This window comes from Terrapene carolina, unplaced genomic scaffold, assembly GCF_002925995.2.
Source record: "Terrapene carolina triunguis isolate 2854851 unplaced genomic scaffold, T_m_triunguis-2.0 Scaffold132, whole genome shotgun sequence".
NCBI lineage: Eukaryota > Metazoa > Chordata > Testudines > Emydidae > Terrapene > Terrapene triunguis.
Window position 1 is genome coordinate 3716093 of NW_020664483.1, and position 24485 is coordinate 3740577.

The 24485-nt window shown below is 39.9% G+C and overlaps 1 protein-coding gene across 1 annotated transcript in view; it reads left to right on the forward strand.

Annotated features, from left to right (window-relative positions):
- The window catches only part of RALGAPA2 (Ral GTPase activating protein catalytic alpha subunit 2), a 282251-nt gene that overhangs the window by 20256 nt on the left and 237510 nt on the right, over positions 1-24485 (forward strand). Inside the window, exon 4 of the mRNA XM_029911911.1 lies at positions 23451-23508. Within this exon, the coding sequence (XP_029767771.1) occupies positions 23451-23508 (58 nt within the window). The remainder of the gene's footprint in view (positions 1-23450; positions 23509-24485) is intronic.

The window sequence follows — 24485 nt, forward strand, 5'->3', positions numbered from 1 at the left end:
CCGCCCCCGACAGAGGCGGCGGAAGGTCCCGCCCCCGAAATACCGCCAACGACCGGGGCGGCCGAAGATCTGGCCGCCGTGGTCGCTGCCCCGCAAATATTAGTGCCCTAGGGTTGCGCCGGCCCTGACTATATAAGTTGCAAGTCAGTAGAGATTCAGGCCCTGTATTTACTATTACTTCTTTTTTAAATAAATATTCAGAAATAAACTCTGTATTATGATACATGAATACCATGAGCTTGAGTAATATCGAGACCTAAGAAATTCAAAATGAAAATAAAACTATTTCATCTTGCAACATTATATGGAGCCTAGTTCTAGACTCCTCTGGCCTTTAATCACTATTATATATTGTATTAGTCAGTTTCTTCCAATCAGAATAAAGGATTTTTTAAAATCTCTTGACTTCAGCCTTTTAGGCTTTCTGATGAATGCTAATGAAAAATATAACTAAAAATCACATTTAAATTATTTTAGACCATAAATATTGTAGAAATATAAAACACACAATTTGGAGATAAATTTTCTGTATGTTAATTTGTATTGTTGGGGGTACTGTGTCTAATAGTGTTGCCTCTGCCAGTGCCTTGAATGAGATGACATTTATGGTGTAAAAGTGATGCATTATTTCTAAAGATATTATAAATCCTTTAACTTTCTGCAGTTAAGAATTCCCTACGTACTCTTTTCATCTATGCTTTTTCAAAGCACTGAACACCCTTTATGTTGCGGTAGCTACGTCAGACCAGGAGAAAAATTAAATTTAACCTGCCAATCAAAACTTCTCATTTTTCAAAGTGTGAATAAGAATGCTTCAGCACATTAAGGGGTTGAGGGTTTGCTTGCTGGTAGAAAGGTATGATTTATAATTAGAGATGAAATAGCTAAAAACAAATTAGAATAACGTTGTAAGTTATCCCTTCAATTTGAATCATGTTTCCTGTGTACGTTTCTATCTTGTTGAACCACCAACAAATGTTTTCCTGCCCATATTGATGAAATGCAAGCTGAAATGAAAATTGTGGGGAGCACAGACTTGATTTCTGAATGTCTCCACTAGGCTTTAGGAAAGTATTCAGCAGCAGAATAAGTCTTATCTTGCATTTTAAAATGTCTTTCTCCTTTCCCCTCCAAAATCCACCTTTCAGTTCCTGCTTCACTAAAGTTCTCTGAGTGCTTTATTCTAGGATTTCAGATACCCAGAGATTCTTCATAGCTCATGATACCCAGTGTTACAGTGACACGCTCTTAGAACTTCAGTGAAGTACCATGTGAAAAGGGATTTCACAGCGGGAAGAAAATGAAAAGCAAAAAGGCAAGTTAAAACATACACTTGAGCAAAAGGCGCCCCTCAGCCTAGCTAGTGGAATTTTTCAACACAGATCTCTGTGCAGTCTTACTCTTAAGTTTGTGTTTGAAAACAAAAAATATTGCTACACATTTCTAAAGCTCCCACCATCACAGTATTTGGAATTCCACATTGTGTCTCTGGCCTTCTATACAGTATAAAAACTTACCATGCTCAGTAATATTTGTTCCCCTTTACTCAATTGAAAGGTGTAAAACATCCACATACAAGTGATTCAGTTCTAAGGAACATTTCTCACACACTATTTCTGGGGGTTAACAACTGATTTTGTTATTCCTGCCTCAACTGTGTCAGTGTGGATAGAGGAACTATCTCTCAATAGCTGCCTCAGTTGGCAAACCACCTTTGGTTCACCACCGAAGAGTCTCCTCTCTGCCCCCCAATCATCTCCCCTATTTCCCCTCCAGAAATGCCCTCAACCTCTACAAGTTCCCCCCTGCTCATGTCCTCAGTTGGTGAAACAATTCTGATGTACCCTCTGAGAGCAGTGTAGCAGAGAAAGATGAGGGCTTCCCCTGAGTAATGATTATTGGCCACCACACTGCATTTTCTATCCCTTAGATATATCCTTTTTTCTTCACTAGTGCCCCCCTATTTTGGTCCTTGGCTAGCAAACCAACTGTGGTTCATTGGCTGGTGGGGCCATTGGCAGAGGTATGTCATTTCCCTTAGAGAAGTAGGGCTGGGGAGAGGTCCAAGACAGCTTAGCTGTGCTGTCCATTCCTCTCCCACACCCCATTTCTATCCCTCACAGGGCCTGGGGAAGGTGCCTAGAGAAAGATCTAACAAATAACTGGATCCTGACACCCCTCTGTGGTGAAGATAAGTACTCCTAAGGCATTTGAGATGAAATGGTTTAAGGCAATGCCAATGTGGATGCCTTGGAGAAAGATAACTGATCAGCATGCCTAATGTGGATGCACTGAATTGTTTGTGTCTCAATTGGTGCAGAAAATGACTAATTACAAACGGTTCAGTTCTCCAGTGCAGACAAAGCATCAATAACAACTGGATCTAATTTTTGCACTTCACAGAAAAAAGAGATGGTTTTCGAACAGCCATGCAAACTCAAGCTGAGATGTAAAAGCCAGCATGTGTCTATCAGTCTTGCACATCACCTTCTGAAATAGAGACTCTGTATTTGGAACTTAGCTAACAGTTTTAATGACTATGTGCAAACCACCAAAGAAGGGAGTACACTTGCCAGTAGTTTATATTGATTTTGCAGTGCTAACGAGTTTAAAAATTTTAAAAAATGTATATATCTTCTTAACTGAAGGAAACAGATATCATTTGGAATTCATACAGGGATGAGATTTTTTATTTTAACTAAAAAGTAATTTTTTTTTAAATAATGGCAAGTATGACTAGAAATGGAAAACTAGCATGCTGGGATTGTCCCTGGTGTAGACAAGGCAATTTGTATTTTAACTTGTCATTTAACACATCTTTTTTTCTAGTGTGAACACAGCTTAAGGGAGTGAAGGCAAGTGAGGAAAAATCATGTGAAGGGAATTACATTGCTGAAGGAAGGGGGGAAATGGGATGCTTGATATTCATTTGAAAGTCTTCCACTTGCATCTGAAGAAGTGAGGTTCTTACCCACGAAAGCTTATGCTCCCAATACTTCTGTTAGTCTTAAAGGTGCCACAGGACCCTCTGTTGCTTTCATTTGAAAGTGCATCTCAACTGTTGGTGAGGGAGGAAAGAGGAAATTCTGGTGTGTGAATTTTGATAAGGATGTCTGGTCTACGATATATTTATTGTTCGTATCACAGTAGCACTTAGGAGCCCCAATCATGGCCCAGAACCCCATTATGCAAGGAACTGTACAAACATGTAACAGAAGATTACGTTAAGGCTATCAAGTTCTATGGAGACCAATGAGGGAGGAAGAAGTTTTGAGGCTTTGTTTGGGTGAAAATTACTTTGGCAAAAAGTCAGTTTTAATGACTGACTGTAAACAGCATGAAACAATAGCTTTGAGATGTGAATTATTGTTCTTCTCAATTCCTGGGATATGGATAAGATCCTGCAGCTAGCACGGATTAAAAACACTCTCAAATAACTCTACTAAGATCACCATTTTCCAGGACTTCAGATGGAGAGACAACATACGCACTGTATATTCACTTCAAGGAAGTGAAAAGAGGCTAAATATACCAGTGTAAAGTAGTCCGATGGACATGCTGAATTCTTTACAAAATCATAGGAAGCCCATAACTTCATTTGAATGTAGGTTGTGTCACAGGAGAAATTGGAATGACCCTACTGGTTCTGGAATTAAAAAGTGTCCTCAAATCAATCTTCTTGGTCAGAAGTGGAATGTCTACCAGCTGATTGACCTGCCTGGATTTATTTTTTGATGGAACTATGATTATCTATATATACCTTATTCAGAAATCCTGTTGGTAAGTCAGGCCCGTGTTTGTTAATGCGGGCACTACAATGGCTCAGCTATGGCAGTGCAGCTGTGCCACTGTAGCAACATAGTGTAGATGCCTCCTATGGGAATGGAATGTGGTTTTCTGTTGGCCTACCCATGTCTATCCCAGGGGTTAGGTTGGCATAATTATGGTGCTCAGGGGTGTGAATATTTTCAAACCTGGGAGTGCCGTAGTTATGTCAACCTAACTTTTAAGTGTAGACCAGGCCTAAATCTTAACAGTTGTAGATCCTGAGCCTGTCAGGTGGACCCACTGAGGATGACAGTTTGAACTTGAACTTTGAGTTAGCGGCTACAGAATCTGCTTCCATTAACAACCTCCCCAGTTCCCATTCCCTAAAATATGGTCCCTCCACTTCTTAAGTATTTAACACAGTGATAGCTTGCCACCCTCTGAAGATCTGCAGCTTTGAGTGAAAGTTAAAAATGGAAAAACAAGCACAGACTTCCAGCAGTTAAACTGATATACAGTTATTTCCCTTGGAACTAAAGCTATCCAAACAGTATTAAAACTAAACTCCCAGCCCTGAAAAATATTTAAAATTGTCCAGCTTGGTCAGAGGGTAAGCGCACTGTGGAACCTGGAATTGGAGAAGCTACTGATGCAGTCCTGAATCTTCACTCCTTAGATCAAGCAGCTCAAAAAGAGACGGCAAGAAATGACTTGACTTAGTGCGGAAATAATATGAGAATAAAGAGTTTCTGAAAATTTTTGAATAAAGGAAACCTCCTCTGCTGGTGCAAATTAAGATGCACTGAATTTAAAGCAGAAGTAGCTATTGATGGAGCTCTAAGACCGGTTTTTCCCTCACTCCAAAAACTGGAAGTTGTCCTAGAGGTGTAATTATTAAGATGCACTACTATCAGATGAGAGAATCCTGTAACTCACAGATGTAAGAGCAAAAAGGACTTTTTTTTTTTCCTGAGGGCATAAAATCAAAGTCTTCGAAGACTTCACTGAAACTTTGAGTCAGGAAAGCAACAGAAGAATTAAGGCAAAGAGAACAAAAATGTAAATGGGATTTTCCCTGTAAACTCATTTTACCTATTACAGCAAGATTTTCAGTGTGTGAAACCTAAAAGGAGAAAAGGTGCTTCATTCTCTGGGACTGCCTGAGAAGACAGAGCTAAAATACAAGGAAATGATTCTGAGGAGAATTTAGAGGACTGACAGTGGCAGATTGCAGAATGCTTGAAGACAAAGAAGTTGGGTCAGGATTCAGCCTTGCAGGCAGCAGTGAAAGATGAAGAAGAGCTTTGAGGCTAGGGTCTGAATGTGTCGATAATTCCTTTTTAGAAATATTCAGAATCATATAATAGTGTATATGCTGTAATGAATTAAGGATAAAATTTAGAAAGTTTCTAAGTCCCGTTGACTTTCAATGAGACATAGGCTTGTAAGTGATGTAGGCCTGGTCTAGACTTAAAAATTAAATCAACAAAGGTATGTTGCTTGGAACTTTGAGAAATTTCACACCCTGAGAGCCATAGTTCGGTCAACCTATAACACCCTGGTGTAGACACAACTAGGTTGACAGAAGAATTCTTCTGTTGACCTAGCTGCTGCGTCTCAGAGAGATGGATTAACTACATTGATGGGAAAAACTCCTTTTGTCTATGTAGGAAGCATAAGACTTCACTTTTATCCGGTCTTTAAATTTAAGAACATAAGCCATACTGGGTCAGACAATGGTCCATCTAGCCCAGTATCCTGTCTTCCAACAGTGGCCAATGCTGGATGCTTCAGAGGGCATGAACAGAGCAATTATCGAGTCATTCATCCCTTGTCATCCACTCCCAGCTTCTGATTGAAGTTTAAGGACACCCAGACCATGGAGTTGCATCCCTGACCATCTTGGCCAATAACCGTTGATGGACCTATCCTTCATTAGTTTATCTAATTCTTTTTTGAATGCAGTTATACTTTTGGCCTTCACAACATTTGCTGGCAAAGAGTTCCACGGGTTGACTGTGTGTTGTGTGAAGTAGTACTTCCTTCTGTTTGTTTTAAACCTGCTGCTTATTAATTTCGTCAGGTGCCCCCTGGTTCTTGTGTTCTGTGAAGGGCTAAATAACATCTCTTTATTCACTTTTTCCATATCATTCATGATTCTATAGACTTCTATCGTATCCCCCCTTAATCGTCTCCTTTTTCCAAGCTGAACTGTCCCAGTCTTTTTAATGTCTCCTCATTGAGATGTGGCAACCAGAACTGCACACAGTATTCAAGATGTGGGCATACCATGGATTTATTTAGTGGCATTATTGATATTTTCTGTCTTATTATCTACCCCTTTCCTGATGGTTCGTAACATTGTTAGTTTTTTTTTTGACTTCTGCTGCACACTGAGCGGATGTTTTCAGATAACTATCCACAATGACTCCAAGATCTTTTTCTTGAGTGGTAACAGCTAATTTAGACCCCATCATTTTGTATGTATATTTGGAATTGTTTCCAATATGCATTACTTTGAATTTCATCTGCCGTTTTGTTGCCCTGTTGCCCAGTTTTGTGAGATCCTTTTGTAGCTCTTCGCAATCTGCTTTGGACTTCACTATCTTGAGTAATTTTATATCGTCTGCACATTTTGCCACCTCACTGTTTACCCCTTTGTTCAGATAATTTATGAATATGTTGAACAGGGCTGGCCCCAGTGCAGATTGTTGGGCGACATTGATATTTACCTCTCTCCATTCTGAAAACTGACCATTTATTGTTACTCATTGTTTCCTGTCTTTTAAGCAGTTACTGATCCAGGAGAGGACTTTCCCTCCTATCCTATGACAGAGGCTCTTATGCAAAGCAAGTAGTCATGGGATATGAGGGAAGGCTTGCTGAAGCGAAGTAAATTCTATTACATGTTGGCTGTTTCTGAGGGGTAATATGAATGCTTAAAAATGTGTAAGTCAAGGCGCTAATAGTGGGAATGTGTGTCCTGACAAGAACAGATGGAGTCGTCCTCTTCCGTGTCAATATGAAACCTCAAAAAGAGTTTAAATTTACAAGACTGGTAATAAGAGCTATTTAGCCTGTACTCATTTTTTTAAAAAATTGGGGCAGCCATTTTGACAGCAATACTTGATCTTGATACAAAGAAAATACAAGAGGTTGAGAGAGATCTGGGTGTGTGACTGTGTTAAATGCAGGGCTGAACTGTTGGTATGTCTAGATCTGTTTTGTTTAAAATCAATGGAGCATCTTGTTCTACATATAGCAGCAAACCCCCAGTCAGCACTTGGTCTGTGGTCCCTGCCTTTCACACTGGGCGTGGCAGAGAGATTAACCAAATAATTAAATTAAAACCATCCTAGTTTAAGCAAAAATTAAGAGGAATGGAACTGTGCTGGATAAGATTTTTTCAGGGATAATTTTAATTTGATTAGCGCAGCTGCTTAAGTGCATTTGGATGGAAGGAAACGTCCCTATTGGAGTGGATGAATCTCAACTGTATGAACAGAAAATGAAAGTGCTCGTAATGTATTCCAGAAGCCATATCACACAGTATAATCCTAGTCTGCCCCTGAAGTCCCAGATAGCAATGGCTGTCTAAAATTAGGTTTCTAAATCCATTTGTAGCTACCTAAAGAGGTGGCCTGATTTTCAAAAGTGCTGATCATATAGCAGCTGTAATTGATTTGCCTGTTTTAGTTTTGTTAGTGTTGCTAAAAAAGCAATTTTGAGACTGCAATTTCTCTTTCTTTGATGTTAGTCCAGAAGTGAATTATTGTCTTCAGCTGGGAACTACTTCTCCAGTGCTGACTTTATACTCAAAATGGCATTAGAAATGGGGATTATTGTCTAGAACGAGGAAGAAAAGAAGACTCTTCAATACAAAAGTTAAAATGAAATTTAATTAAGGTTGTTCTTAACTCCTGCATACAGATCTTCCTTCTTACAGAGCAAGGATCAGTGAAACTCTCCATCTTTTGTTTTACATGCATCTGTATTTTAATTGCCAATAAACTAGGATTATAAACAATTACAAAAACACTTGGTCATCTTAATGTGTGTCTGTAATCTGAAAAAAAATTATGAAATGGGAGTTTGGGCAATCTGGAATTTTCAGTCTCTTATCTTTTGACTTGTATATTGTTTTTTCCTAACTTGCAACACTTCATTTTCAACCTGTAATCTGAAAATCAAGCTACGTTTTCTGCTATTTATGTTAACACTAATAAAAGAATCTGCAGTAGGAGTTTAGCTATTAAGTTTATACATGAGGCAGAACAGAGTCATGTTAGCTATTGTATAGCTGTTTTAGCTCTTCAATGGCAACAGCAGAAAAATATCCCCTCCCCCCTCCCTGAAGAGTAAGAGAAAGGCATTGTGGACTGAGCAAGGCATCAGAAGGCAGTTGCTCCCTGAGTTTTAATCTTAGGTCTATATTAATTTACTCTATGGTCTTGGAAAAGTAATTGTGTCTATTTTTCCACTCAAGAAACAGAGCTAATACCCACCCAGTATGTTAGTATTTATCGTTTCTACATTAATTTTAAAAATGCAATGCACTGTATGGGTGACCAGTACTAAAAAAAATACTTGAAAACACTTAGGACAAAAATACTGTGTAAAATGGAAAAATATTGCACAGTAACTTTTATGAACATAACAGCATTAGGTCCTGATTCAGCAAATTGCTAATGCATGTGTTTAAATGTCATAGTTGTGTTTTGCTGAATAAAATGCATTAAAAGCCTTACATTTACTTAATTTTTAACATGCGCTTATGTACTTTATTGAAACAAGGCTTTAAAGGCTTGAAAGAGAACCAAAAACTTTGAAAGCTAATAGAAGTCAAAGGATATTGATGGATAAGACTTACTGAGATGTTTACCATTCAGGAATATGTATTGTATAGTTATCAACAGCATGAGGAAGAGGAAATCCACAGATAAGATATTTCCATAAAACTAGGAGTGACCTGTTCTATAATGTTTATCTCTTGGAAATAAGATAACCCATTTTACTAGTAAGTTTATCACTCATTATCTCTGTTACACTGTTAGTAATGTAACGCACAAAGGAGAATGGACCTTTGGAAGGAGCTCTTAACTCAGAGACCAAAGGATACCTCAATGTGAATATAGGACAGAGAAAACAGTGTAAATGCCAATAAATTAAACATTCATACCTCAAGCCATAGGAGATGAAATTAATTGGTTGTTTAGTTTACCATATGTAATCCTATTTCAGCAGGAGCCAAGGTTTTCCCAATATTTTCTTCTAATTAGGTAAGTAGTTAATTAGTTAGGATTAAAACATCCTCAATACAGGTGCTGAGGGTTAACTGAGTTTAAGAATCAATAAACATATTTAGGAAGGGGATTTACATAATTTTTTTTACTTTTTCCAGTATATTTTGGTGGTATTTGCAACTGTTTTTGAGTGACACCTAGTGTTCGTTTAAAACAAAAGAAAGTAACTCCCTTCTCCACAAATAGTTTGAAAGCATAAAACCTTTTTACTTCCACATAGAGAAGGCTGCTTCTGCATTAATTTGGAATACTTGTCTGCACATCAGCGTCAGTGTTTATATACCTAATATCTAATTAAAAGCAATATAGTAATGGATATGAAACAATCAGAAGGGAGGAAGTCTATTAAGTTAAAAGGCAGTAACATCAGATATCAGTACTTGTTCACAATGACTATTTTGGAATGTTTTTATGACCAAACAAAAAATGTAAAGTTTTAAACCTCAGCTCCCTGGAATATTCTATAAAAATGATTTTGGCCTCAGTCCAGTTCCCAGTGGTTCTGTATTAATTACCATCACAATTGAAATAATTAGGACCCTTATTCGCAGTCCTACCATGGAGGTCAAAGACTGCATAAATGTGAAGACTGAATTTCCCTCTCTTCCTTAGCGATGGTCACTCCCCGTCAAAGTAACAGAATATTTTCGGGAAGCTCGTACTACCATTGTCTGTGCTGTAACTTTCTGTGACTACAGAAGGCATTACTCGTTAAGGCTGAACTCGGTCATGATGCACCTTTTATGAGCACTATATTTACATAAATGTAACCTTACATAACATTTAGTAATCTCTGGAATTCACTGCCAGAGTAGGTAATTGAGAGAACTGGATTTTGAGAGAGCTTGATTTCTCTTATAGCCATTCATACTTAGGAACCTCTGATATCTTGCCTTGGATAACAGCCAATGTCTAATGCTTCAGACAAAGAAAAGAAAATCCCCTTCCACCTCCATAGTGCAGCTAGACAATTGTACTGTGCTGTATGTGGCATAGCTTGGAGATTGTTTTCTTCCAAATCCCTGCAGTTACTTGTTTTTAAACACAAAAGCGTAGTTTCCTAACTTTCATAAGTGCAAACTCTTTCAGGAAAACACAAGATTAAAATAAGAATTATATTGCAGAAAGGTCTAGGTTTTACACTGGTTTTCCCACGAGGGTATATATTTTTCCTTTTCAAAGATCATAATGAATAAAAATATTTGAACTTACAAACCCATCCTATGCAGTACTGCTTGTTTCAGTCTAGAACTAATGATTGGTCTTTAGAAATATATCTAGATATAAAAATGTAAAGGCCCATATTTTCAGAAAGGGAAGGATACGTATGTATGGTGCACACATGCCATTATGATGGGCATGGTTTAAGAATCTGAATGGAATAGGTGTATACACTTTTATGTCCTAAATTTATGTGTGCGGTTGTGCACAAATTCACTTGTGTGTGCACGTACTCAGGTTGTGCATACAGTCCTAGTAGGAGCTTAATTGAACATGGATCACCCACATCCTTTTTTGGAAAACGTAGTATAAATAATATACAGCAAACAAGATAATTAAACAAATGTTAAGATGTCTGTGTGACCCAGGCAGAGGGCACAGGTGTACATAAAGGTTACAGAGATCCCCTGGGTCTGGCCTCTACCTTCTACTCTGCCAAAGAATGTCATGTAAGGTCTCTAATGAAAGCCTGTGTCACACTGGTTATCATAATCATTGTGAGATGTGTATACGGAAAATATGTAGTTATATATTTTTACTAAAAATTATGTTCTCTAGCACTGCGAGTTAAGGGAAGTGTCATGGAAAGGCGATGCATATGCCCCTTGCAGGCAGAGGGGAAATGATGCTTACCTCACTGTAGTTGGTCATGTCCAAATTAAGTATTATATGGTTCACAATAGATGCCCATTTACAGTCTGAGCTAAATGCTAATCAGGAGATTGCAGGGGCTGGAGGGAAAAATAAAAACAACAGGGGTTATCCTGTTTAGCCGTAAGATAATGACCTTTTGAAATTATATCTGGAGTGCAGATGAACTGCCAGGGATTCCATCCTCTGAGGACAGGCAACCAGTGTACTTGATCTTATAAGGAGGAGGTTTTAGCCAAACTGGTTAAAAATCCTGGGAAAAGGTATTTTGGGGTAAGCTATCTTGTAGGAGATAGGGGAATGCATGTGGATTAAGTTTAAGCTCTAGAGAGTGTTATAATTTTGTTTTATATGTAACCATTTGTTTCCAATATCACTTGAATCTCTGTTCTTTGATAATAAATTTATTCATGATCTATCTATTTAATCTAATCTAATCTAAAGTGCTGTGTGTTGAGTAGAGTGATCCTGAGTTGAATTTTATAAGCTGGTGTGTACTGTTCCTTTGGAAATAGTGAGTCTGAGAGTTCTGACCATGTTCATCGGAACAAGGGCTGAGTACTCCAGAGGGATGCTGATAGGATGTGTATGCATAGGCGCCAGCTTGCTTTGGGCCCCGCGGGTGCTCAAACCCCTGCCCCAAGCCCGCCCCCTCTTTCCGCTCCACCCCAGGCCCTGCCCCCACTCCACCCCTTCTCCCAATCCCCCCCCCACCTCCTCCCTGCCTCTTCCTGCCCCACCTCTTCCCACCCAGTTCCACTCCTCCCCCGAGCATGCCCTGTCCCTGCTCCTTCCCCTCCCTCCCAGCGCCTCCTGCACGCTGCAAAACAGCTGATCGTGATGGGCGGGAGGTGCTAGGAGGGGACGGGGAGCAGGCTGCCAGTGGGTACTCAGCACCCACTAATTTTTTTCCGTGGGTGCTCCAGGGCTGGAGTCGGCACCTATGCCTCTTGCTGCAGAGAGAGCGAGGCCTGGAAGGTAGTGCTTCTGTTGCCTGAGGCTGGTGGTTTCAGGGCACTGATCCACAGCAGGTCCAGTGAAAACTTCCTCACACTAAGGGCAGGTGATTGCGAGGTGTCTCACAACCCTGGATACACCTGAGAAGCATCAGTCTGTCAGGCAAATACTCACTGAGACTGTATATTTAAGGTGAGCCCAATAAACCCAAAGACCAACGCTCTTCAAGAGAATATGTGTGTTTGCTTTCAGTGCCACATAACTAGCATAAATATATTTTAAAATTGTACAATTTTCAGCCATCTATGGACTATGGCGAGACTGTCATGAACGTTACATAGGCTCACCATATGTAAAAATCTCAGTGCAATACTACTTCATACATATTACGGTATGTTAGCAATATTGAGTCAAGCTGTTTAAAACAAAAACCTAAATAGTCAACTGTAGCATTGACAAACCATTTATTTTTATTCCCGTAAAAATAGGGCCAGAGTAAGATTTCCAGTCTTCTCTGTCCTCTTGTTCAGCCATATCTTATTCTGGGAGCCTCTGGAACTCTGCTTTCTGCTTCTACTATATATACATAGAGCTTCCTCTGGCATATGGAATGTGAAAGTTTGCCAGGTTGGTAGGTCTTTAGTCTGTTGTTGGTCCTCGCAAGTTAAGCAGTTTTTATTTTTAATAATGGAATTGTTTGCCATCACATCCTTTCTCTCCTCGCTATATTTCCGATCTTTGAAGGGAATTCCTCAGTTCATGAGTGCTGATTCTCTTACACCTGGGAAAGGGCATTCTGTACCTTCTAAGGCTCTGTCTACCATGACTGTAATTCATTCAGACATATCTGCCCTAGTGTACCCTTAAAATATTCTGATTGCTTTCTGTTGTAAAATTTGCAGTATGCTGCTTATGTTCCACTTCTAAAATATTTATTTTAAGGTGCTTCTTTGGAGCATGAAGGAGTAGGTTGCATGGTTGGGCACACATTCCACTTGGCCTCAAGTACTTATAAATGTTTCCCTGTGATGTAATTAAGACAGTATCCTGCAGTCTAGATTGAGCTGCTGCTGGCATCCTAACTTCAGTGGCCTCCCACTGCTTTAACCAAGCTCCTAAGTCTGTGAATAATAACTTACATCCTAATTTGCTATGGGCCTTACCACTGGAATCCTTTAATACTAAAGGTACAAATCTTTGCTTATAGGTACCAGCAAAATTGCAGTGCTCACACATAGCCAAGTAGAAGAGCTACCCTGGATCTCCGTTGGCTCAGGGCAGATCAATTCACCAGCTGAATATTAGGACTTCCCTGTAATGTGAGAGTTTGCATCAAACATTTGCTGCTTTCTGGATATGTAACCCCATGAAGTGACATGACTGACACCATCTCCATTTCACTGGCATACACCTTTTCTTTCACTATCCAGTCAACAAGAATACACTCACTCCCTGGCTTTTTTTAGTAAGACACTCAGCACAGTGTGTTTCAGTTCACGTGCAGTTATAGCTGTATAAGTTAAGACAATTATGAGGATCATTTCTCTTGCTTAAAGGTGTAAGCTGGAAACCTACTGGGGTCAGGAAGGAATTTTCTCCCCTTCCATATGGATAGCTACGTTATGGAGTTATTTTTACCCTTGAAAGCACTGGGTAGTGGACATTACTGGGTGCAGGATTCCAACCCTATATTGCTAAATAAAGTTGGGAAAATAGAAGCATTATATCTTCCTATTTCCCCCCCAGAAACTGCATTATTAATCGAGACTGTGAATCTGCTAAAAAATGATGCATTCACCCTAATAATCTGAGCTGTAGAATTCTTTTTACACATACAAAATGAAAACCGAGTTTAAAACAAAGAAGTGTTTCTTTCAAAAAGCAGCATCCTGTATAAACTAAGGTTGAAACTTCACATTATTCCTAGTCATGCAGTAAGCCCAGAAGAAAAAGAACTATGGATAATCAGTTAAAAGAACTGACAGATACCCTGATGTGTTGATCAGTAGTAATACCTAATTTCTATTTCAAGTGTGCTATAATGGATTACCATATAGATGCAGCAAAGCACTAAGCATTAAATAGATCTGTGTGTTTTTTGAAAAAGTAATATTATTTCACACTGTGGGATTTCTTAAAATATTTCATATTACTTTACTGTGAAATTACAAACAAGATGTCAATAGCCAGTTTGGAATTCACAGCAGTATAACTAAGAATCGAGGTTGGAGTGGAAGAAAATGTCATTGGTTTTTCACAGTAAAGGCTGTATACATTTCTTACAACTGTGTTGGAGAGGAGAGAGCAAAGAATGGATTCTCAGGAATACAAACATGGGTGGTTGTCCATCTGATTGTGAGTTCACCTCTCTAGTGTTAATATGTAAAGTAACATGTTTAGCTTGGGACTCAATAATACATAGGCACAAGAAGCACTAATAAGACAAGAGTTTCAATCTTAACTTTGAATTAGGTTGTGTTTTTCACCTCATTTAGCAGTTCAGACACTTCATGAGCCATTTCCTATGTGCCAGGAGCAAAGTGTGCTAAGTTAACTTTGATTACTTATATCCATTCTCTTAATAACTTGTGCAGTTTTAAAGTGGTTTAGGTGGAAGCTGTGATGAGATTGACCTCAGATAATTACATAGATTGGAAGACCCCTTCAGCTAAATGTTCAGGATTGGACTATGCAGATGATTCACTAATCTGATCACTGTTAGCCTATTTAATATTTTTCTCCAAATGCATTCATTTTTCATCTCTGATTTTGAACTGCTGAGAGCAGTAGAGGAGAAGGGGAAGTGATGTGGGTCAGATGTGTCCTAAATCTAATTTTGTCACAAGGTTTCAGATATGGAGGCTATTCTGAGCCAGGACCACTTTGCATTCTTTCCTTCCCACCCATTTTACTTCTCCCCAGCTGATGGTCAGGACTAAAAGGGCTGTTCTAATACAAGGATCTACCAAAAGTCCTACCTCTACCAAATAGTGCATTTTCCAGGGAAAAACAAAAAGGTGTTTTTTTTTTCGTGTTACCTGTCCCATGCAACTGAGACCCTGAATTTGCTCTTCACAATGTGTATCACAGACTCCTCTGTACCATTTCTAATCAGTGTTGGCTGTAGACACACCCTGAAATTCATTGGCACCTGGGTTATCACCTGGTGGTAAAGTCAACCCCAGCCTGTTTTCAAGTGAAACAGTTGTTTTGTTTGATATTGTTTGGACCACAAGCTACATACTCACTGTCTGTTCAACCTTGATTATCACCAGGGTTTTGTTTATTCTTGAGGCTAGATCCTCAGGACTTGGATCATAGGTCTAAGGGCTTGTCTACACTGGCACTTTACTGTGCTGCCACTTTCTCACTCAGGGGTGTGAAAAAACCACACCCCTGAGCGCTGCAAGTTTCAGTGCTGTGAAGTGCCAGTGTAGACAGTGCACCAGCACTGGTAGCTATTCCTCTCATGCAGTGACTACACAGCCATGTTAAAGCACTGCTGCGGCCAGCGCTTTAACGTTGCTAGTGAAGACATGCAGAGACTTGGATGGATTCCAAGAAATCAAAACCTCTGCTGGGGTCAGACTCAGTTACTGTAGCTCCCTCAGTCAAGCCTCTGAGGCTACTGATGCCCAGACTGAAGGGCATGTGGTCAGATCCCACTGCCCTGGTTCCAAAAGAGAGGCAAAGAGAGGTGCCCATACCTTGTGCCTCCTAGCTATCCAACCCCGACAGAACCCTTGTGGCTGCAGGACTGGGGCTGGTTATGACTTCCACTTCTTGATCCAGGAAAATGGAATAGCTTAGTGTGTCAGATTCTGGGCCACCAGAGCCTTTGGTTGTGGTGCCAAGAAAAGGAGGCATAGAGACAAAACAGCTGGTGTTAGCAGTGCTGGTTCCTGTGCATCAGAACTGTCAGATCTGCCTGATTCTGACAAGACTGCTATGGTTCTGAAGCAGAGATCTGTTCTGTTTCTGGTAGTAAGGGATATAGATCTGTGTCTATCTTCAGATCTAATGTTGGCTCCTGTGTCAGTCCTGGCTATGTCCTCTTTTCCGGAGAGCTCTGTCACTGTGACAGCCCAGGTTCACTTGCCAGTTCTAGTTGCTGCTTCAGTTCTGAGTGGGGGAAACAGTTCCCCAGTTCCAAGGTCTTCTTACTCATTCCCTATTAAGCAGAGGAGGCCAGAAGATGCTGTGGGTCTTCCTCTGACTCACACTTTCCTCCCTCCTCCTAAGACCTTGCAGGGTCTCTTGAATCTACTCTTACCACCATTGCATTCTATATCAGATCTGGACCTGGATCCTTACCGGGGGAAGATAAAGGAAGAATATAGAGACCTGTAGTTCTCTTTGTGCCACCCTATAGTTGTCCTCTGGCAGGCATATTCCTGTACCCTACTTGCTGGGGAGCCTGGCAATCAAGGGGCCTGTGGCCTTACTGGGGGCCCCCTTGGAGTCTTTTAATTACCCTCCAAGTGATTTAAGTGGTAATGTTTTGTCTGTTAAAGATTTGGCAGTCTAGAGATCTTCTGATTTAACTCCTACAGATCTGTTAACATTACTGACAGTGATGCCTAAAACCCTATCTGAGGAACAAGATGAGGAGGTAGCGCCTTTCTTTGATCAGGAGCACCTGGAAATGAACTGAGCTCAATTTATCTCCAGATGAACATGTGGGGGGTTGCTTCAGCCTTCTCCCTTTTCGAGGTCACTACTCAGTTCCACAACTTGGTGGATCATCATCTTCCAGTGCCTGCAGAAGAGATTCTTACCTGGGGCTTGATATGCTTAGGATTGCTTCAAGGAGTACAAGATCCCTACCCATTTTGGATGATTTCTACAGCCAGCTAAGTCCATATGGACAACACCTGCTTCTTGCCAACTTGTTTCTAAGAAAGCTGACAAGTTGTATCAGATACTCTCAAGGGTTTTCCTACTTTCATTCCCACTCTGTCCCTAACTCAATCGAAGTGGCTGCTACCAGTAACCGGTGACTAGATCTGAACTATCACATACACCCTGGCTGATAAAGAAGGGAAAAGGGTTGATGAGGAGAAAAATGTTCTTTTCATTGTCCCTCAGTATTAGGGTGGTGAATTATCAGGCAGTCGTGGCCTGTTACCAATTCTACCTGTGGGAAAAGATGACATGCTTAATGACAAAAGAAGCCTTGTTTGATGCTTTGGACTGTGCTGCCAGAGCATTGGTGTCTGCTGTGACTATTAGGAGGCATGCATGGCTCTGTTCTTCCTCCCTACCTATGGACACTAGAATTAAGCTGGAAGATCTTCCTTTAGAAGGGGGGGGGGTCGGTCTAAGACGATGAATTGCTGGATTCAAGGTATTTAAACAAATATATTTGGAAGCTTTGGTTCTGCATGTTGACTCTGGCCACCATAATCCCTTTGCTGTCAGTCATGGATTGGTGTGTGACTCTTGATCTAAAGGATGCCTATTTTCATATTTCAATTTGGCAAACTCATTACAAGTAACTTTGATTCGTGGGGACCGGATGCCACTTTCAGTACAGGGTGCTCCAATTTGGCCTTTCCACTGCACTGTGGTAGTGGCTCATCTAAGAAATCAGGGTATTTTTGTTTACCCCTATTTAGATCACTGGCTACTGAAGGCCTCCTTGCAGGAAGATCTGTTAAATAATATCGCCTTCACAACCAATCTCTTTTCAGACCTCAGGCTCTTTCTCAAGTGTCCAAAGTCAGTCCTCTGCTTTTCTCATAGGATCCCTTTTATAGGTGCCATACTGGACTCTGTGGATGGCAGAGCTTTTGTGCCACAAAACAGATTTATTAAGATGACCCAGTACCTGTTACAGATCCAGCGATGTCCCACCCAGAGAGTAAAACTTTTCCTGGGTTTTAGGGCAGCCACTACATAAGTGGCTCTGTTTGCCTGTCTAAAAAACATGACACCTTTACAACACTGGTTGTCTCAGGTTTATAGGCCAAGTTGGGACAGCCTTCAGGTGTTGATCACCATGCCGCAGAATATCACAGTCTTCCTAGATTTGTGGTCAGTCAGAATGGATGTGCTCAGGGATGTACAGTTCAATTATCTGGGTCCATCCTGGACAGTGAGTTCAGATGTATCAATCATGGGTTGGGGAGCGCATCTGAATCATTTGACAGTTTGAGAGCACTGGTTCTCTCAGGAGCGATCCCTGCATATCAGTGTTTTGGGATTAAGAGCTGTTCATCTGGCTCTTAGGTCATTCCTTTCTCCCACCTGCAAGAGAGGGTTGTACTGGTAGTGACAGACAATACATTAGTGATTGTAGTACATCAGCAAGCAAGGGGGTGCCCATTCCACTCTTCTGTGCACAGAGGCCATACATTTATGGGATTGGTGTATTTGTCACCAATTTGCATCTTGCAGGGGAAAACAATATAGTCATGGACCATCTCAACAGAGACCGCTCTTGGATGCATGAATGGTCCCTAAGGGATCAGTTGGTTTAGACTAAATTAGCCAACTAGAGTCGACAGAGGTGGACCTATTCACAATGAGGGTCAACAGGAAGTGTTGCCTCCTCTGTTCCAGAGAAGGCAGGGACAGTTGGTCCTTGTTGGATGCTTTCCTTTTGCACTTGGGGAAGGGCTTGATGTATGCATTCCCCCCCCCCTTCCTGTTCATTCAGATAGTGGTAAGGAAGAGGCTCAGGATAAGTCAAGGATGATGCTCATTGCCTTCGCTTAGCCATGTCAGTGGTAAACCACTGATCTCCTTCAGCTGTCTTCATGGAGTCTTCATGCATCTGTCCCCAGGTCTCCTGTTCCAGCAGGAGGGCAGGATCTTTCATCTGGATCCACAGTCTCTTCACCTGATGGCATGGCTGAGCAGTCATGTTCTTCATCTGTGCAGGATCTACTAAATAAATTGCAAAAAGAGTCTACCAGAACTGTTACCATCTAAAGTGGTTCTGATTTCAGACTTGGATGAAGGGGTGATCTGATTCTCCTGTATCTGCTTCCATTCCCTGTGTTCTGGAATACCTCATGTACTTAGAAAATCAGGGGTTATCCACATCATCATTAAAGATTCACTTGGCAGCCATCTCTGCATACCACTGTCTAACTGATGGTAGATCACTGTTTGCTCATTGTTTAATTAAAAGATTTATGAAAGGGTTATCAAATGTTTATCCCTCGGTTAGGGATCCCATTTCTTCTTGGAATCTCAATATGATGTTGGCCGTACTGGTGAAATCACCCTTTGAACCCTTGGCTGAGTATTTTGTGCCATTTAGCTATTAAGATAGCTTTCATTGTTGCCATCACATCAGCCAGGAGAGTGAGTGAGTGAGTGAATGATGCCCACCTTTCACTTCTTTTCCTACAGACAAAGTAGTTCTCAGACCTGATCCCATATTTTTACCTAAGGTAGTGTCTGATTTCCACATCAATCAGTCCATTAATTTGCCTTTTTTTCTTCCTCTAAGCCTCACTCTAATAAGGAGGAATCAGTTCTACACACTTTGGATGTTAGGCTCTTGCCTATTCCTTGGTCAGAATTAAGAGTATTTGTAAATCACCTATATTGTTTTTCTTATGCCAAGAACCCCATAGAATATATGGTTTCTTCCTAGACTGTTTCTCGGTGGATTAAACAATGTGTCGCTGAGGGCTACATGTTAGTGAAAATCCCTTTACTTGCTGCAGCTCAACCACATAAGAACTGTGGTGGCTACTTCCTTCGCCTGTCTTAGGCAAGTGCCGGCTGTTGAAATTTGAAGGCTGCAACATACTTTCACTAAGCACTATGATCTGGACTTGGCTTCTAGTGTGGACACCAGATTCAGTAAGGCAGTGCTTTAGTCTCTATTCAGCTAGGACTCTGTCCCCACCTCCAGGTTAGTTTTCAGCACTTCTTATCAGTCTATCCCATAAGTGGGAATATGCAGAGCCACTCAAAGAAGAAATGAAGGTTACCTACCTGTAACCAAAGTTCTTTGAGATGGGTCTGCATATTCACACTTCCCACCTGCCTTCCCTTCTCTATAAAAGTCCTTGTCATTCTGTGTCTTTGGCTTTGCAGTGGAAGGATCTGGGGTGGTGAGAATGCGCCACCCACTTTATAGCATCGTCCTTGGTAAGTTGTAATGCTGAGGGGAGGGATGAGATGGGGGTGTGGGAACACTCTAGCTGACTGCTAGAGGAGCTTTTTACCGTAAGGCTCCCCAAGGTGGCTCAGTACTCATAAGTGAATATGCAGAGCCATCTCGAAGCGCTCTGGTAACAGGCAAGTAACCTTTATTTATTTGAGTCAGTGACCCATCAGGACATAAGACATTTTACAATTTCCAGTCTGAGAACTTTCCTGCAACCCACAGAAACCTCCCTACGTTCAGAGTGCTGCTTGTCCTTGACTGGTTGGGTATTCTTCACATAATCTTACAACTAGTTTTAATTTTTCTTCAATATTCTGCATTTACAGTCCACCCTTTAAAAAACACTAGTTTTTAGAAGTAATTTGTGCTTTTATATTGTATATTACATTTTCTATAATTCTTCCCACTCTTTATCAATGAGAGTATTTCCATGGAAGCAACTTCTTTGTTTGCTTTTCATTTACTTCTGTTTGTTCTGCATCTGAAGTTGTTATATTATGTTTTTGACATAATTTGTGCATCACATTATATTCAGACATTTACTAATAATACTTTAATATGGAGAATTCCATATATTTATAAGATTAACATTCTATGCCATGTACTGCAAATGCTCATGCTATTGGGAGCCATATGTACAATTTACTTGTATTTCATTATGTACCCATTTACATTGCGTTGCCTTACAGCATAACATTTTACTCTTCTTTGTACACTAGAGCAAGTAGTGCATTTTAAAATCTTATGTTATCTACGGTCTTTGAACAGGTTTGTCCTGAAATATTCTGATGCAGAAAAAGGTCACTGGCCCTTTTTAGAGGTATAAAAAATTGGGTATCAAGAGTGTGTTTTAATATTAGAGGAAATTATATCCAAGACATACATCATAAAGTATTGATTTTTATTTATTTCCTTGTGGTCAGTTGTTTTGCCTTTTTTTTTTTTTTTAGTCAATTTATAATAAGTACAAAAAAGTTGGAACATTTCCACATTGGATCCCTTTTAAAAGGTAATTCTGAAGGTCCATCAGTTCATTCAGGTTTTTGTAGCAAATTTGTTTTTGTTTCTTAAAAGCCATGAATTCTTACTGTGCACTATGCATATAGAATATATTGTGTGTCTAACATTTATCTGAATGCATGAAAAGTTCAGCATGATTTTTTTATTCTTCACATTTGGTACATGTAGTACTGTAAAACTTAGAATGAAAACACCAAAAAGAAAAGTTCACAATTTAGGATAGAAGCAAACAGAGATTAGATGATTAATGTCAAAAGTATTGAAAGGTGCAGATCTCCTAGTATTTTAATACTTAGATGGATAATTATTATATCCTTGTATATCCTGCAATCTGATTGGCAGAAACATGGTCCTTAACAGGTAACCCCCCAATTTTTTTTAATCATGACCTCATTTTTAGCCAGTCAGATCTTTCCATTCCAAGCACATTTACCTTGCCCATAGACACAGAGCTAGACATCTGGCCATGTGATTTTCGGGATAATTATTGTTAGCCACTGCTGCGAAGGTAAGCCCCAGGTGAAAACCTATGGAAGGACTTGTGGGGATTATGTTGAAGCAAAGTACAATGAGGAACATTGAAGGGATATCGCAGACTTACTTTCTCTTCTGAGTTAACTATAAGAAGGTTTTTAATACTGTCTATGGGACAACTCCCATAGTAATAGTTATAGAGGACTTTTACCCTACTCTGGCTGCTGTAGAAAACTGATGTGACCTGAGGTCTAGTTCTCAATGTCTATGAAGTTGCCATGACTATCATTTTCTGCTATGAAGAAAAGAATGTTTCATTTTCAGAGACTGTCATTGGAGTACTGTATACAATTTCTGAAACACTTTGTTTTCCAACAGATTTATTCTGTCGTAATCCATCTTTTGAGCATATCGTTCCAATGGCAATAATGGCTCACTTGTTGGCCCTGTATGAAGAAATAACTAAAATGTTAAGTGTTGTCTACTTGGCTGTGTTGCCTTATTCCTCTTACCAGTCTTTATTTTTAAAGACCAAGAAGTGGGTCACAGTTGCTTACATTATTACTCGTCACTCATTTTGCATCCTGCATGTAGTTTTTCTTAAGAACTGGTGGTGCTTTAAGTTTTTTGTGAAAGTTTGTTCCTATTGTTTTGTGTGATGATTAAACAGTACTGTCAGTTTCTTTAGAGATAATTATTTGACCTTTAAAATTAGTGTTAAAACTAATTTCCCTTTTGGATTCTTAATCTCTTCTTAAAATCCATCGCTCAGCAGCTGAAAAGTTTTCAGAAAAGAAAAATAAATCCATATTCATTGTTTTGTATTAATTTGATCCTTTTATATCCTCAGCAGCAACAAGCTAGCAATTACTTGCCAGAGTTACCTTTCTGTTGGATATCAGCCTATAATGCACTTTCATAAAAAAGACCTATAATTGCAAGTTAGCCACATTGGCTTGTACTACACTTAAAAGTCATGAAAAAGTTGTGGTGATTCATACAAATTGCTTTGTAGCATTATAATGCACAGGGTTGGCAAGCAGCAAAATTTGATGGCCCCAACTGTTTCTCCAACCAAGATTATAGGCCCCCATTCAGCAAAGTATTTAAGCATGTGCTTAATTGCATTGCTTTATTGATACCATATAGAATACCAAAGTTAGAGGTTGTGGTCAAGATTTTCCCTCTTCCTTGCCTTGATCTTCCTCTGTCAGAGTCATCCCAAAACTACAGAGGAAGACCCCACTACATATTATTCCACATGAGTGCTTTACTAACTGCATCTGCTATGGAGTAATTAATGAAACTTTGTGTGATTCTGGTCAGTTCCACTCAGCAGATGAAAGTGCAGGTAAATCAGTTCTCTGTAAGAATACTCACGAAAGTTCCCCTAGGGCTGCTTGAGGTGGTGGATCTGCCAACATTAGGCGGTGGAAGAAAAGTGTTCATTACCCTTCTAATCCATAGAGTGTAAGATTTGCTCAGATCTGTCCAATATCCTGGCTCTGACAGTGGCCGATATCAGATGCTTCAAAAGAACATATTAAAAACCCTAAAGTGCGCAGTTTTGAAATACCCTGTCCATAGATGAAGTTTCTTCTAACTCCTTCAGTTAGAAGTTGGTTTATGCTCTGAAATATTAGGGTTTGGATCCTTTCTAAAACAATGGAAAGTTTAAAAAACAAAAATTCCTTGACGGTGATACTTTTTAAAATGTAATTACAATTGTGGTTAATGAACATGATATACTCTAAATATCCAGGGAAAGTAAAATAGTGGACACTAATCCTTGCTACTGTAGGTGCCCATTATTGTATTGTTTAATTCATATTTGGCTTGGAGGGACACATCAACTGTTCCATAAGTTTCTCTGAACGATCTAATTTATTATGGAAAAGTTAACAGTTTAGTTTTGTTTTCTGCAGAAAATATTACAACTGCTACCTGAGAGGATATTTTATCGATGGCATTTCCACAGTATAGGTAAGAAGAAACACTTTAAAAAAATATTTTAGTAGCAGCTTAAAATAAAAATCCTTTTTCACACTACTGATTTCCTACCCCTCCCCTCATATTTAGCTTGATCATGCAAGAACTCTAACTGGCTCATTTTCCACTTTCCTTGTTGTATTTCCTTTAACCCAAAGTAAAGAAAAGAAAATAACAAACCGTAAGCTTGTACTTTGTTCTCTCAGTTTTCAATCTGTTAGAGTCTGGTTTTGTAAGTGTTTGGAGTGTAAACTTCAATTTGCTGATGTTGGGGTGCAACTCCTGTAACCACTATGCCACTGTGATGTTTTGGGGATTACCCAAACCAGTAAGGGGTTTAGTCACCATCTGTTCTGTAACCTTGGGTGCCTTTATGCTGTGGAGCTTTCATTCAGAACCCTGACACCCGTAGTTTGCCCACAAGCACAAGGTCTCACCCTGGCTTCCACCAGCCTAGTTACTCTTTGCAGAGTACCACAAACAGCTCTTCCAGACCCAAGTCACCCCAAATCCATCCACCCTGCGTTCTTAAGTACTAGACACTTGGACTTTTATCCTCTGCTTTGTCTCCCCCAAAGGTGTGAAACCAGCGCCCCCCCCCCTTCCCCCGCAGACACCAGCTTACTTTGGTGCACACACTACTAGACAGTTTGCATGCCAGAGACCTGCTTGGGGTAAAAATAAACAAAAGGCTTATTAAATAAAAAACATCGCAGATTCAAAGATAAAATAGTATGGAATAGCAAACATATACAAGTTACACAGCAAATAAACATAATGATAATAAACATAAATCAAATTAGATAAACTCCCTTCCCTAATGCAGTTTACCCAAAATCTCTGAACAGTTTCCCAAAGTACCTCCTGCTATAGATTGGATCTAGTGCTTCATGGACAGCACACACAAAGTGATTGTCCCTCAGTTTCTCTATGAAAACAATAATTTAATGCCTCCATTTAAAAAGCCTTCC